The sequence below is a fragment of the Miniopterus natalensis genome, chromosome 19, assembly GCF_054644295.1.
Source record: "Miniopterus natalensis isolate mMinNat1 chromosome 19, mMinNat1.hap1, whole genome shotgun sequence".
Lineage (NCBI taxonomy): Eukaryota > Metazoa > Chordata > Mammalia > Chiroptera > Miniopteridae > Miniopterus > Miniopterus natalensis.
The window spans coordinates 29,289,361-29,301,888 of record NC_142099.1 but is presented as its reverse complement, the minus strand read 5'-3'; the positions used below and the strand labels follow the sequence as shown (position 1 = coordinate 29,301,888).

General features: G+C 36.6%; 1 protein-coding gene across 1 annotated transcript in view; it reads left to right on the top strand.

Moving 5' to 3' along the window:
* The window catches only part of LOC107532937 (complement receptor type 2), a 228,524-nt gene that overhangs the window by 64,820 nt on the left and 151,176 nt on the right, over nucleotides 1-12,528 (top strand). Inside the window, exon 6 of the mRNA XM_087828192.1 lies at nucleotides 1,490-1,681. Coding sequence (XP_087684318.1) covers nucleotides 1,490-1,681 — 192 coding nt within the window. The remainder of the gene's footprint in view (nucleotides 1-1,489; nucleotides 1,682-12,528) is intronic.

Genomic DNA, 12,528 nt, shown 5'->3' with positions numbered 1-12,528 from the left:
AGGGTTGAATCATATATGAGTGTTTATTCCAATACTGCTGGCAGCATGGGAGAGAGCAACAGGATTTGTCTACCCCACATCTGCCCTGCTCTCTCCTTACTAGATAGCTGATTATCTAGGGATAAAGAAGAAAGGCTGCATGCAAGGGCGGAGGGGGGGAGGATGGCTACAGAGTCTGTAGTCCTGGAGTCCCCTCCATGATCTTGAAGTCAGATAAAATAGTAATTAATTTTCAATGTGTTTAGAACCCAGCTTCACCACTTCCTTAGGACCTGAGAATGATCAGCATTACAGAGGCAAATTCCCAGAGGAGGTTCTGTCTCCAGGCACAGCAACCATGTCAAAGTGCTTATTGTCCTTTGTCTGTTCTCAAAATGCATTTTCTGTTGTGAGCAATGGACCCACCCAGGTCCCATCGTGTCTTATCTTCTTACAGCTCTGTTTTTCTTCTTGCAGCACATCCTCCAGTTTCCCAGGTTCTGAAGGAAAACTTCTGATCTATAGTTAGTATGGTGAATAATCATTAAACAACTATGGTCCTATTCCTATTAGGTCCCTTTCCCCCTTTCACAACCACTGTCAACAGAGCATGATCAACATCTATGCCCCCAACAAGTCCACACTACCAAGGGGAGGGAGCTTTGCATCCTCTAACCCTCAGGCCTCCCAGTCAAGCATGGGCTTCGGGGGGGACGGGGGCACTGCCCCTTCCACACCTCCCCCTCTCTTACCAGTCTCTACAATGTTTCTTCAGTGCTTCTTAGTCAAAATATACCCAATCAGCTATATTTCCCTTGTTTTTAGAAGCTGCCTATGCAGTATTTTAGCTGTAAATCTACTCCATGGCTGGGAGCAGGGGCACTCAGCCTCTTGTTAGAGTGCCACAATTTTTTAACTACTCCAGTCCTATATTGTAAAATAGTTTAGTCCATATTTATTTTGATCTATGAAATCCATGGCACTTGTTTAATAGTCACCTCTTTCCATAGCATTCCTTGAGCACCATTGGGTACAGAGTGTAGTGTATAAAGGAGGCATATGATCCTTGATCTTAGGAACTTGCCTCCTGATAGGAGACTGAGCCTGAAGTGAGAAGTCATCATTAGTTTGCCTTTCAAACTGTGGAAGAGTAATCTGATGAAGGGCTATCAAGTCTTCTTAGAGGAGAGGTGCATGGGAAATGAACTCAGAAAAAATGGGAAGGTTGCATACCTATAAATATATTTTAAAGCCAAAAGTATTTCTGCTGTCTCTTTAACTTACTGTTGCAAGAATATTCAGCTTATTCCCAAAGTAAGCAAAAGCTAATAGAATGTTATTTGAAGCAGACACAGAACATCGTCGGGTAAAACCCTGGCACAATCACTTCAAATGTTGCCAAGGACCTTTCCATTCATTCTGTACTCCCTGCCTGCTGCCAAGCCTTATTCTGGGGCTGTTGTAAAAAAGAAAATAATTTACTTTCATGTTCTTATTTTGTTATTTCCAGATGGTTACTGTGGTGACCCACCGAAGTTCCGTACTATGGTATCCAAGACTAATCATTCACCCCCTTATAATATTGGGGTTGAAATAGACTACCAGTGTATCCTAGGATATGTGCCTAGGTATCCTCCTCGTCCCACCAAAATTGTTTGTGAGAACAATGCTACCTGGACAAATATCACAGAGGCTTGTACAAGTAAGTACAGAAAACTTCTTCTTTTTATATCTCTAAAGATTTTCACACATTTTAGAGTCTACATTGCACTATTTCAATGATAGTTTTCTCAGGTGGATGTAGGTTTTTAGATAGCAATGTATTTTTTCAGGCTTTGAAATTCTCCAGGTAATTTTTTACTTGACTATTGATTTTCTGGAGCAATGTGAATCTTAACTTTGGCCATTAGTGACAACATGGATGGACTTAGAGAATATTATGCTGAGCAAAATAAGTCAGAAAAAGCTAAGAACAATATGATTTCACTCATATGTGAGATATAAAACTGAAACTTGTAGACAGAGACAAGTTTGTTGGTTACCAGAGGGAAGTGGGGGTGGGGAAATGAGTAAAGGGAACCAAAGATATGTGACAGAAAATGAACTGACTTTGGGTGGTGGGTACACAATGCAATATACAGATCATGTATCATAGACATGTATATTTGAAATATATATAAATTTATTAACCAATGTGAATCCAATAAATTAAGTGAAAATAAATGAGAAAAAAATATTTCCATGAATATAATAGAGCAATATATAATTTTTATTTTCATTCAAATCTCTTTTGACTTTGTATAAAACAACAAATTGGGAGGTGGGTGGAGCAGACAGGATGAAAGGAGGTTAGGAGAATAGCCAAAGAGCATATATGCATATCCCATGGACACAGACAACAATGTGGTTAGGGCTAGAGCGGTAGTGGGTAGGGCTGGGACTTGGTGAATGGGGTCAAAAATGGGGGAAATGAGGGACACCTTTAATTATGTCAACAGTAAAAATATTAATCAACTGATTAGAAAATGGTCAAAGGACATGAAAAGATGTATCTCAAAGAAGACATGGCAACAGACATATGAAAAGATGCTCAATATAATTAATCACCAGGACAGTGAAAATCAGAACAATTTTGAGATCCCACATCACCCCAGTCAGGATGGCTGTATTCAAAAGTCCAACAAACATACACCATGTGTTGGCAAGGATGTGGAGACAATAGAAGCCTTGTGCACTGTTGGTGGGATTGCAAATTGGTGCAACCACTATAGGGTACTCTCTGGATATTCCTTAAAAAACTAAAAATAGATCTATAATACAACCTAACAACTCCAATTCTGTGTATTTATCCAATTAATTAAGAAACATACATGGACACATATGTTCCTTGCTGCATTACTTATAATACCCAGGATATGAAAGCAAACTAAGAGTTCATAATTACATGAATAGATAAAGAATTTATATACACACACACACACACACACACACAGGAATATTGCACTAATATAAACAAAGAATGAAATCTTGCCATTTGCAAAAACATAGATGGATCTAGGTATTATGCTACGTTAAATAAGTATAAAAGAGAAAAACAAATACATATGATTTCACTTATATGTGGAATCTAAATAAACAGAGAAAACAAAGAAACAAAACAAGAACAGACTTAAAGAAACAGTGAGTAAAGGAATGGTTGTCAGATGGGAGGTGGATGGGGTGATTCATGAAAAAGGTGAAGGGAAATATTTTTATGATTAATTTTCACCATCGCAGTTGATGGTAGAATTAGTTGGATGATCTCATGGTAAGGTATAACATTTTCAAATCACTATATTGTATACTTAAAACTAATACAAATGATAAAATATTATATACCAACCATACTGAAATTAAAAAAAAAAAGAATTGGAAAACCTAAGTAAAGGATCACTAGTAAGGAAATTTAAGCAGTAATCAAATACTTCCCCTTAAACACAAGTCCAGGCCCAGATGGATTCATTGTTTAATTCTGCAAAGCATTCAAAGAAGATTAAATACCAATCCTTCTCAAACTGTTCCAAAAATTCAAGCGGAGGGAATACTTTCAAACTCATTTCATGATGCCAACCTTTTCCTTATAACAAAACCAGTGAAGGATATACACACAAAAGAAATGTACAGGCCAGTATCTTTGGTGAGCATCAATGCAAGAATTATAAACAAAAGACTGGTAAATCAAATACAACTATACATTAAAAGTATCACATATCATGATCAAGTGAGGTTCATTCCAGGGATGGAAGGATGATTAAACACTCACAAATCAATCAGTGTGATGCACCACATTAACAAAAAAAGAGATAAAAAATCATGTGATCACTTCAAGAAAGGCATTTGACAACATACAACAGCTACTTATGACTAAAACACAGTAAAATGGGTAGAGAAGCCAAATATCTCAACATAATAAAGGCATGCTGTGACACTCAGCTAATGTCATAGTCAGTGGTGAAAAACTGAAAGCTTTTCCTGTAAAATCAGGAACAAGACAAGAATGCTAACTCTCACCACTGTTATTCATCAGAGTACTGGAATTCCTAGTCAGAGAAAATAGGCAAGAAAATGAACTAAAAGGCATCTAAATTGGGATGGAAGAAGTGAGGCTGTCATTATTTGCATATGACAAAATTCTCTATATAATAAATCCTAAAGACGCCACCAAAAGACTTTTAGAGAAAATGAACAAATACTGTAAGTTGCAGGATACAATATTAGTGTACAAAAGTCCATTATATTCTTACGTATATTTTTAAATTTAATATGTTTTTTTTAAATATGTCTTCATTGATTTCAGAGAGAGGAAGAGAGAGAGAGAGAGAGAGAGAGAGGAGAGATAAACATCAGTGATGAGAGAGTCCTTGATCAGCTGCCTCCTGCACACCCCCAACTGGGGATCAACCCCTCAACCCAGGCATGTGCCCTACAGCAATCTCCTGGATCCTAGGTCAGTGCTCAGCTGCTGAGCCACACCCTGCTGGGCTGTTCTTACATATTAACAACAAAATATCAGAAAGAGAAATAAAGAAAACAATCCTATTTACATTGGAACAATCAGGATAAAATACAAAGGAATCAACAAAGGATGTGAAGGAACTTTATACTGAAAAGTACATTGCTGAAAGAAATTTAAGAAGACCAATAAATGGAAAGATATTTCATGTTAATGGATCAGAAGATTTAACAGTGTTAAAATGACCATATGTGTGAAGCAATATACAAATTTAATGCAATGCTCATCAGAATCTGAATGGCATTTTTCAAAGAAATAAAACAAAATTTTATGTAATTTTATGGGCCTACAAAAGACTCTGAATAGCCAAAGCAATCCTGAGAAAAAAGAAAAAGCTAAAGATATTGTAACAGTGAATAAAAACTTTATAGTACACTGACTAACCATGAAATGGAATTAGAATAAAATGTACAGACAAACTGATAAAAGGAATTCACATATTAACAGTTTCCTTATGAGCATATTACACGCATTAGCAGTTCCAATTTCTGCTTGTACAAGATCCGGCCTTGGCCAGGACTTCAGTGGATGCAGGGTCCCCTAACAGCAGGAATTTAGCTAGCACTGACCAGATCCAGTATGCTGACAACAAAGATTCATATGGCCCTGTCAGGTGTGATTCAGTTGGTTGGGTACTATCCCATGTACCAAAGGGTTGACTGTTCTATTCTGGAGATGGCACATGCAAGGGTTGCAGGCTTGATCCCAGGTAGCGGGAGTGCAGAATGTTTCACTCTCCCATCCATGTTTCTCTCTTTCCCTCTCCCTTCCTCTCTCTGTAAAATTCAAGAAAAAAACCTTTTTTTAAAATGATCCCTTCTGGGAACAGCAAGGACTGCTTGGAGGCAGGTTCACAGCCCCTCCTCCTGATCTCTTTGTTCTGCTTTCCCTCAATGAACATCAATTATGTCCCTCTCCCTCCCTATAAGAACCGATGCCTGCACTGAGATGTCAAGATGGCTTTAAGATGAGTCCCCCATCTTCTCAGGTTACAGGCACTTAAATAAACTTGTTTTCTTTTTACCAGCATCTGTCTCATGAGTTTGGTGTCTGTGGCAGCAGGCGTCTGTCTCATGAGTTTGGTTTCTGTGGAAACTTGGTTCCAGTTTCAGTATTACACCTCCTGACTTCAAACTATGCTACAAAGCTACAATAAAAGTGTGGCATTGGCAGGAAAACAGTCTCACAGCTAATTGGACAGAACTGAGAGCACAGAAATAATCACACACATAATGAACAACTAATTTTTGACAACAGAGCCAAAAAGAGACAATGACACAAGAAAAGTCTCCTCAATAAATGGTACTGGGAGAACTGGAAAGCCGCATGCAAAAGAAAAAACTTAGACTTCTATGTGATACCATAAACAAAAATTAACTCAAAATGGATTAAAGACTTGAATATAAAACCTGTAACAATAAAATACATAGGAGAATATATAATTATTAAACTTATACACCGTGGTCTCAGCGGGGTTTCTGTGAACTTGACCCCCAAGGCACAGGAACTGAAAAAAGAAATAAATAAATGGCACTACATCAAATTTAAAAGCTTCTGCACAGCAAAAGAAACTGTCAAAAGAACAAAAAGGCAACTGCCCTGGCCAACATTGCTCAATGGTTAGAGCATCATCCCTCACACTGTAGGGTTGTGGATTTGATTCCCAGTCAAGGGCAGGTACCTGTGTTGCAGTTTCAGTCTCTGGCCCCAGTTCAGACATATGCAGGAGGCAACCAATAGATGTGTCTCTCCGACATTGATGTTTCTCTCTCTCCCTCCCTCCCACCTTCCATCCTTCCCACTCTCTCTAAAAATGAACGGGCAAAATATCCTCCAAAACGGATTAACAAGACAACAAAAAAGGCAATCAACTGAATGGGAATAAGTATTTGCAGAGGATACCTCTGATAAGGGCCTAATTTCCAAAATATATAGAGAACTCTTACAGCTCAACAACAGCAATAAAATGTGATTAGAATATGGGCAGAAGACCTGAATAGACAGTCACCCAAAGAAGACATACAGATGGCCTTCCAATGTATTAAAAGATTCTCAACATCACTAGTTATTAGGGAAATGCAAATCAAAACCACAATGAGATACGACCTCACACCTGATAAAATGTCTATTATCAAAAAGACAAGAAATAACAAGTATTGAAGAGAATATGGAGAAGAGGGAACCCTCATGCTCTGCTGGTGGGAATGTAAATTGGTGCAGCCACTATGGAAAACAGTATGGAGGGTCATCAGAAAAATTAAGACTAGAGGTAACACATGAACCAGCAACCCTTCTTCTGGGTATCTACCAGAAAAAATTGAAAACACTTTCCAAGATATATGACACTCTGTATTCACTGCAGCATTATTTACACTAGCTAAGACTTGGAGACAACCTAAGTGTCCTTCAACAGATGATTGGATAAAGAAGACTTGGTATGTATATACAGTGGAATAGTACTCAGACATAAAAAGATTAATTATTGCCACTTGCAACAGTATGGACAGATCTTGAGAGGATTATGCTAAGGAAGTAAGTCAGCCAGGAAAGGACTAAAACTATGATTTCACTCATGTGGGATATAAAGCAAAAAGCAACACATGGACAGAAGGAAACCAGCAAAAAACCCCACCTCCCAGTTCCAGACAACCAAATGGTGGTTGCCAGAAGGGAAAGGTGGTGGGGAGGAGATGAAGAGGTTAAAGGCAGGCGAGGGAAGGAGACTAAACTTCACAGCAGAGCAGGCAGATGTCCTGTTATAACGTTGTGCACTTGAAATTTACATAGTGTTATTAACCACTTACCCCAATAATTTTAATTTCAAAAGAGTCATATAATTTTTATTATTTGATAGAATTATAAAAATATGTATATTTAAAATTTAACATCAATCTGATATAAGACCAATCCAGGGAGTAAGAAAAGAGGTTTTTGGGGATAAAGTAGATTCTATCTCCTTTCTTCCATCCTTAACCTTATAGGAGAGGCCTCTGCATTCTTTTAGCCTTTAGTGCTTTACCTGATGTGTCTCCATGACATTATTTTACATAACAGTTCTTTCATATTCGTTAGGCTTTCAAGCCCACAGATAATTTCAAGGAAGAGGAGTGGATGAAGTAGAAATTACACTATTCTAGGAAGAATAAAAGCTAACCAAAAGAAAATCCAGAAATAAAAATTCTAATAGCATAGCAATATAGAAATTTAGCTGAAACAGCTAGGTCAGAGATATTTTTTTGCTAAGCATGATTCATTGATTAGTGAAGCAATAATAAATTCTATTTTAAATAATGTTAAAGTTATAAATTTTGATATATAATTGACATCTATTAACTTATTAAATGCTCAGTTCACTGATATAAAATATATGACATGAAGTCTTAGATATTTTTAAAGTTTATTTTATTGACAGTATTACAGATGTCCCTCATTTTCCCCCCTTTCTCCCTTTCCACCCAAATGCCACCCACCCCCGGCCTTAACCTGTCTTTTGTCTGTGTCCATGGACTGTGCATATATGCTTATAAATTCTTTGGTTAATTACTTCCTTCCCTCCTTCCCGCCTTCCCTCTGATTTCTGTCGTACTGTTTCATGCTTCCGTGTCTTGTGGTCCAATCTTGTTTGTCAATTTATTTTGTTCCTTTGATTCTACCTATGAGTGGCATCATGTGATATTTGTCTTTTTCTGACTGGCTTATTTTGCTTAGCATAATATTCTCCAGGTCGATCTGAGCTGTCTCAAAGGGTAAGAGATCCTTCTTTTATAAAGCTGCATAGTATTCCGTGGTATAAATGTCCCACAGGTTTTTTATCCACTCATCTACTGATGGGGACTTCTGCTGTTTCCAGGTCCTAGCTACTGTCAGTAGTGCTGCTATGAACTTAGCGGTGCATATATTCTTTCTGATTGGTGTTTCAAGATTCTTAGGCTATATTCCTAGAAGTGGCAGTTCCATTTTTAATTTTTTATTTTTTGAGGAACCTCCATACTGTTTTCCATAGTATCTGCACCGGTCTTCATTCTCACCAGCAGTGTACTAGGGTTCTCCTTTCTTTACCTGTTCGCCAGTACTTCTCATTTGATGGTTTGTTGATGAGAGCCATTCTGACATGTGTGAAGTGATACTTCATTGTGGTTTTAATTTGCATCTCTCTGATGATTAGTAACTTTGGGCATTTTTTCAAATATCTCTGGGCGATCTGTATGTCCTCTTTGTAGAAGTATCTTTCAGGTCCTTTGCCCATTTTTTAATCAGGTGGTTTGTCTCTCTCTTGTTGAGTGTATGAGTTCTTTGTATATTTTGGAAATTAACCCTTTATCAGATGTATCCTTTGCAAGTATATTTTTCCATACTGTGTGGTTCCCTTTGTATTTTGAGGATGATTTCTTTTTCTGTACAGAAGTTTTTCAGTTTGATGTAGTCCCATTGGTTTATTTTTATTTTGTCCCTCTTGTCCTATTAGATGTATTGGTGAAAATTCTGCTATGTGACATATGTCTGATTTTAGTGCCTGTTTTTTTCTGGGATTTTTATGGTTTCATGACTTACATTCAATTTTTTATCCATTTTGAATTTATTCTTGTGTATGGAATAAGTTGGTGGTCTAGTTTCAATTTTTTTCATGTACCTGTCCAATTTTCTCAACACCATTTATTGAAGAGAATGTCTTTACCCCATTGTATGCCTTTTCCTCTCTTATCAATTATTAATTGACCATAATGGGTTAATTTCTGGGTTCTCTGTTCTGTTCCATTGATCTATATGTATACCTGTTGTGTACTAATACCATGCTGTTTTAATTAAAATGGCTTTGTAATATAGATTGATATCTTGTATAGTGATCCATCCAACTTAGTTCTTTTTTCTCAAAATTCCTGTGGTTATTGAGGGTCTTTTTGTTCCATAAACACATTCGGAATATTTGTTCTTATTATGTGAAATAGGCTGTTGGTATTTCAATAGGAATTGCAATGAATCTATTGATTGCCTTGAGTAATATGGACATTTTAATGATTTTAATTCTTCTAATCCGTGAACATAGTATATTCTTTCACCTCTTTGTATCTTTCTCTATATCTTTTTTCAAGTACAGGTCTTTATGTCCTTGATTAAGCTTATTCTTTGGTCTTATTTTTTTAGTTGCAGTGGTGAGTGGTATTGTTTAGTTTCTCTTTCTGAGACTTCATTATTGATGTATAAAAACGTTTTTGCTTTTTGGATATTAATTTCATATCCTGCTCCATTGCCAAATTCATTTATTAAACCTTGGAAGTTTTTGGTGGAGTCTAGTGTTTTCTTTCTACAATATCATGTCATCTGCATATAATGACAGTTTTCCTTCCTCCTTTCCAATTTGGATGCCTTTTATGTTTTCTTCCTGTCTGATCACTGTGGCAAAGACTTCCAGTACTATGTTGAATAATAATGGTGAAAGCAGACAACCCTGTCATGTTCTTGTGTTTAAGGGAAATGGTTTTCATTTTTGGCCGTTGAGTACAATGTTGGCTGTAGGCTTGTCATATGTGGCCTTTATTATGTTAATGTATGATCTCTCTATTCCTACTTTGCTGAGAGTTTTTACCATAAATTGACACTAGATTTTGTCAAATGCTTTTTCTGCATCTATTGATATGATCATGATTTTTGTCCTTCATTTTGTTAATGTGAAATATTACATGTATTAATTTGGGAATATTATATCAGCCTTGCATCCCTGGGATAAATCTCACTTGGTCATGTTGTATGAACTTTGTAATGTATTGCTGGATCTGATTTGCTAATATTTGGTTGAGGAATTTAGCGTGTATATTTATAGAGTATATTGGTCTTAATTCTCTTTTTGGTAGTTTCTTGATCTGGTTTTGGAATTAGGATAATACTGGCCTCATAAAACGAGGTTGGAAGTCTTCCCTCCTCTTGAATTTTAGGAATAGTTTAAGAAGATTAGGTGTTAATTCATGTTTCAGTGTTTGGTAAAACTCACCTGTAAATCTATCTGTTTCCAGACTTCTGTTTGCTGGGAGTTTTTTGATTCCTGCTTTGATTTCCTCAGTTGTTATTGGCGTATTGAGGTTTTCTGATTCTTCCTGATTGAGTTTTGAAGATTGTCTTTTTCTAAGAATTTATCTATTTCACCCACATTGTCCAGTTTGTTGGCATATAGGTTCTTCTGGTGTTTTCTTACAATCTTTTCTATTCCTGTGGTGTCTGTTGTTACTTCAGCCTTTCATTTTTGATTTTATTTATTTGGGTCCTTTCTCTTTTTTTTTCTCAGTGAGCCTGGCTAAAGGTTCATTGATCTTCCCCCCCCCCCCCCAAAGCAACAACTCTTGGTTTCATTGATTATTTGTAATTTTTTTGTATTTTTTTTGTTTAGTTTCTGTGGCATTTATTTCTGCTTTGATCAATGTTATTTACTTATACTTCCTCTGGACTTTTCTTGGTGTTCTCTTTCTAATTCTTTTAGTTGTAGTATTATAGATAGTTTATTTCAACTTTTTCTTGTTTCTTGAGGTATGCCTGTGATGCTATGAATTTTCTTCTCAGGACTGCTTTTGCTGTGTCCCATAGACTTGGGGTTGTTGTCTGTTCATTTTCGTTTTTAACTAGGAATTTTTTTATTTCTTTCTTGATCTCTTTGGCAACCCATTCATTGTTTAATAACATGCTATTTAGACTCCATGTGTTTGAATATTTTTGAGTTTTTTACAAAGTGATTGATTTCTTGTTCTCTGCCATTGTGATTTAAGAATATGCTCACTATGATTTCATTCTTCATAAACTTGTAGAGACTTTTTTTGTGCCCTATTATGTGGTGTATTTTTGAGAACGTTCCATGTGCACTTGAGAAGAATGTATATTCTGCTGCTTTGGGATGAAATGTTCTGAAATATCAATTAAATGCATTAGATCTATTGTGTCTTTTAAGGTCTTTGTTTCCTTGTTGATTTTTGTCTAAATGATGTATCCAGTGAGAATAGTGGGGTGTTAAAGTCCCCTTCTATGGTTGTATTGTTGTTAATATCCCCCTTACAGTCCACCAAGACTTTTATATATTTAGGTGCTCCTATATTACTGGCTAATATGTTTATATGGGTTATATCCTTCTGCTGGATCAATGCCTTTGGTATTATATAGTGACCTTCTTTGTCTCTTGTTATGTTCTTTATTTTGAAGTCTGTTTTGTTAGAAATAAGTATTGCTACCCCATCTTTTTGGTTTGTTTGTTTTATTTCAATTTCTCGTGGAATATTTGTTTCCATCCCTTCATTTTCAGCCTGTGTGAATCCTTTGCTCTGAGATGGGTCTCTGGTAGACAGTATATATATATGAGTCATATTTCTTATCCACTCAGCCACCCTGTGACTTTTGATTGGTGTATTTATTCCATTTATATTTAAGGTTTTTATTGATATATATTTATTTTACTCCATTTTTCCCCTTTATGCCTATGTACCTTTCTATCAATATATTTTTTTTCTTAGAGCAGTCCTTTTAGCATTTCTTGCGAGCTGGGTTGGTGGTACTGAGCTCCTTTATCCTTCTTTAGTCTGGGAAGCTCTTTATTTCGTCTTCAATTTTATTGTTTTTATTTTTTACTTTTTTATTTTAAAAATTTTTTTAAATATATCTTTATTGATTCCAGAGAGAGGAAAGGAGAGGGAGAGAGAGATAGAAACATCAATGATGAGAGCGTCATTGATCGGCTGCCTTGAGCCCGCAACCTGGGCATGTGCCCTGACCAGGAATCGAACCCCTATCACCTGGATCCTAGGTCCACGCTCAACCGCTGAGCCACGCCCGGCCGGGCTAACCTTCAATTTTAAATGAGAGCCTTGCTGTATAGAGCAGTCTTGGTTGCAGGTTCTTGCTTTTCATTACTTTGAAAACTTCATGCTAATCCCTTCTGGCCTGAGGTGATTCTGTTGAGAAATCTTCTGACAACCTTATGGGGCATCTCTTGTTGGTCACTGATTGTCTCTCCTGGAGCCCTT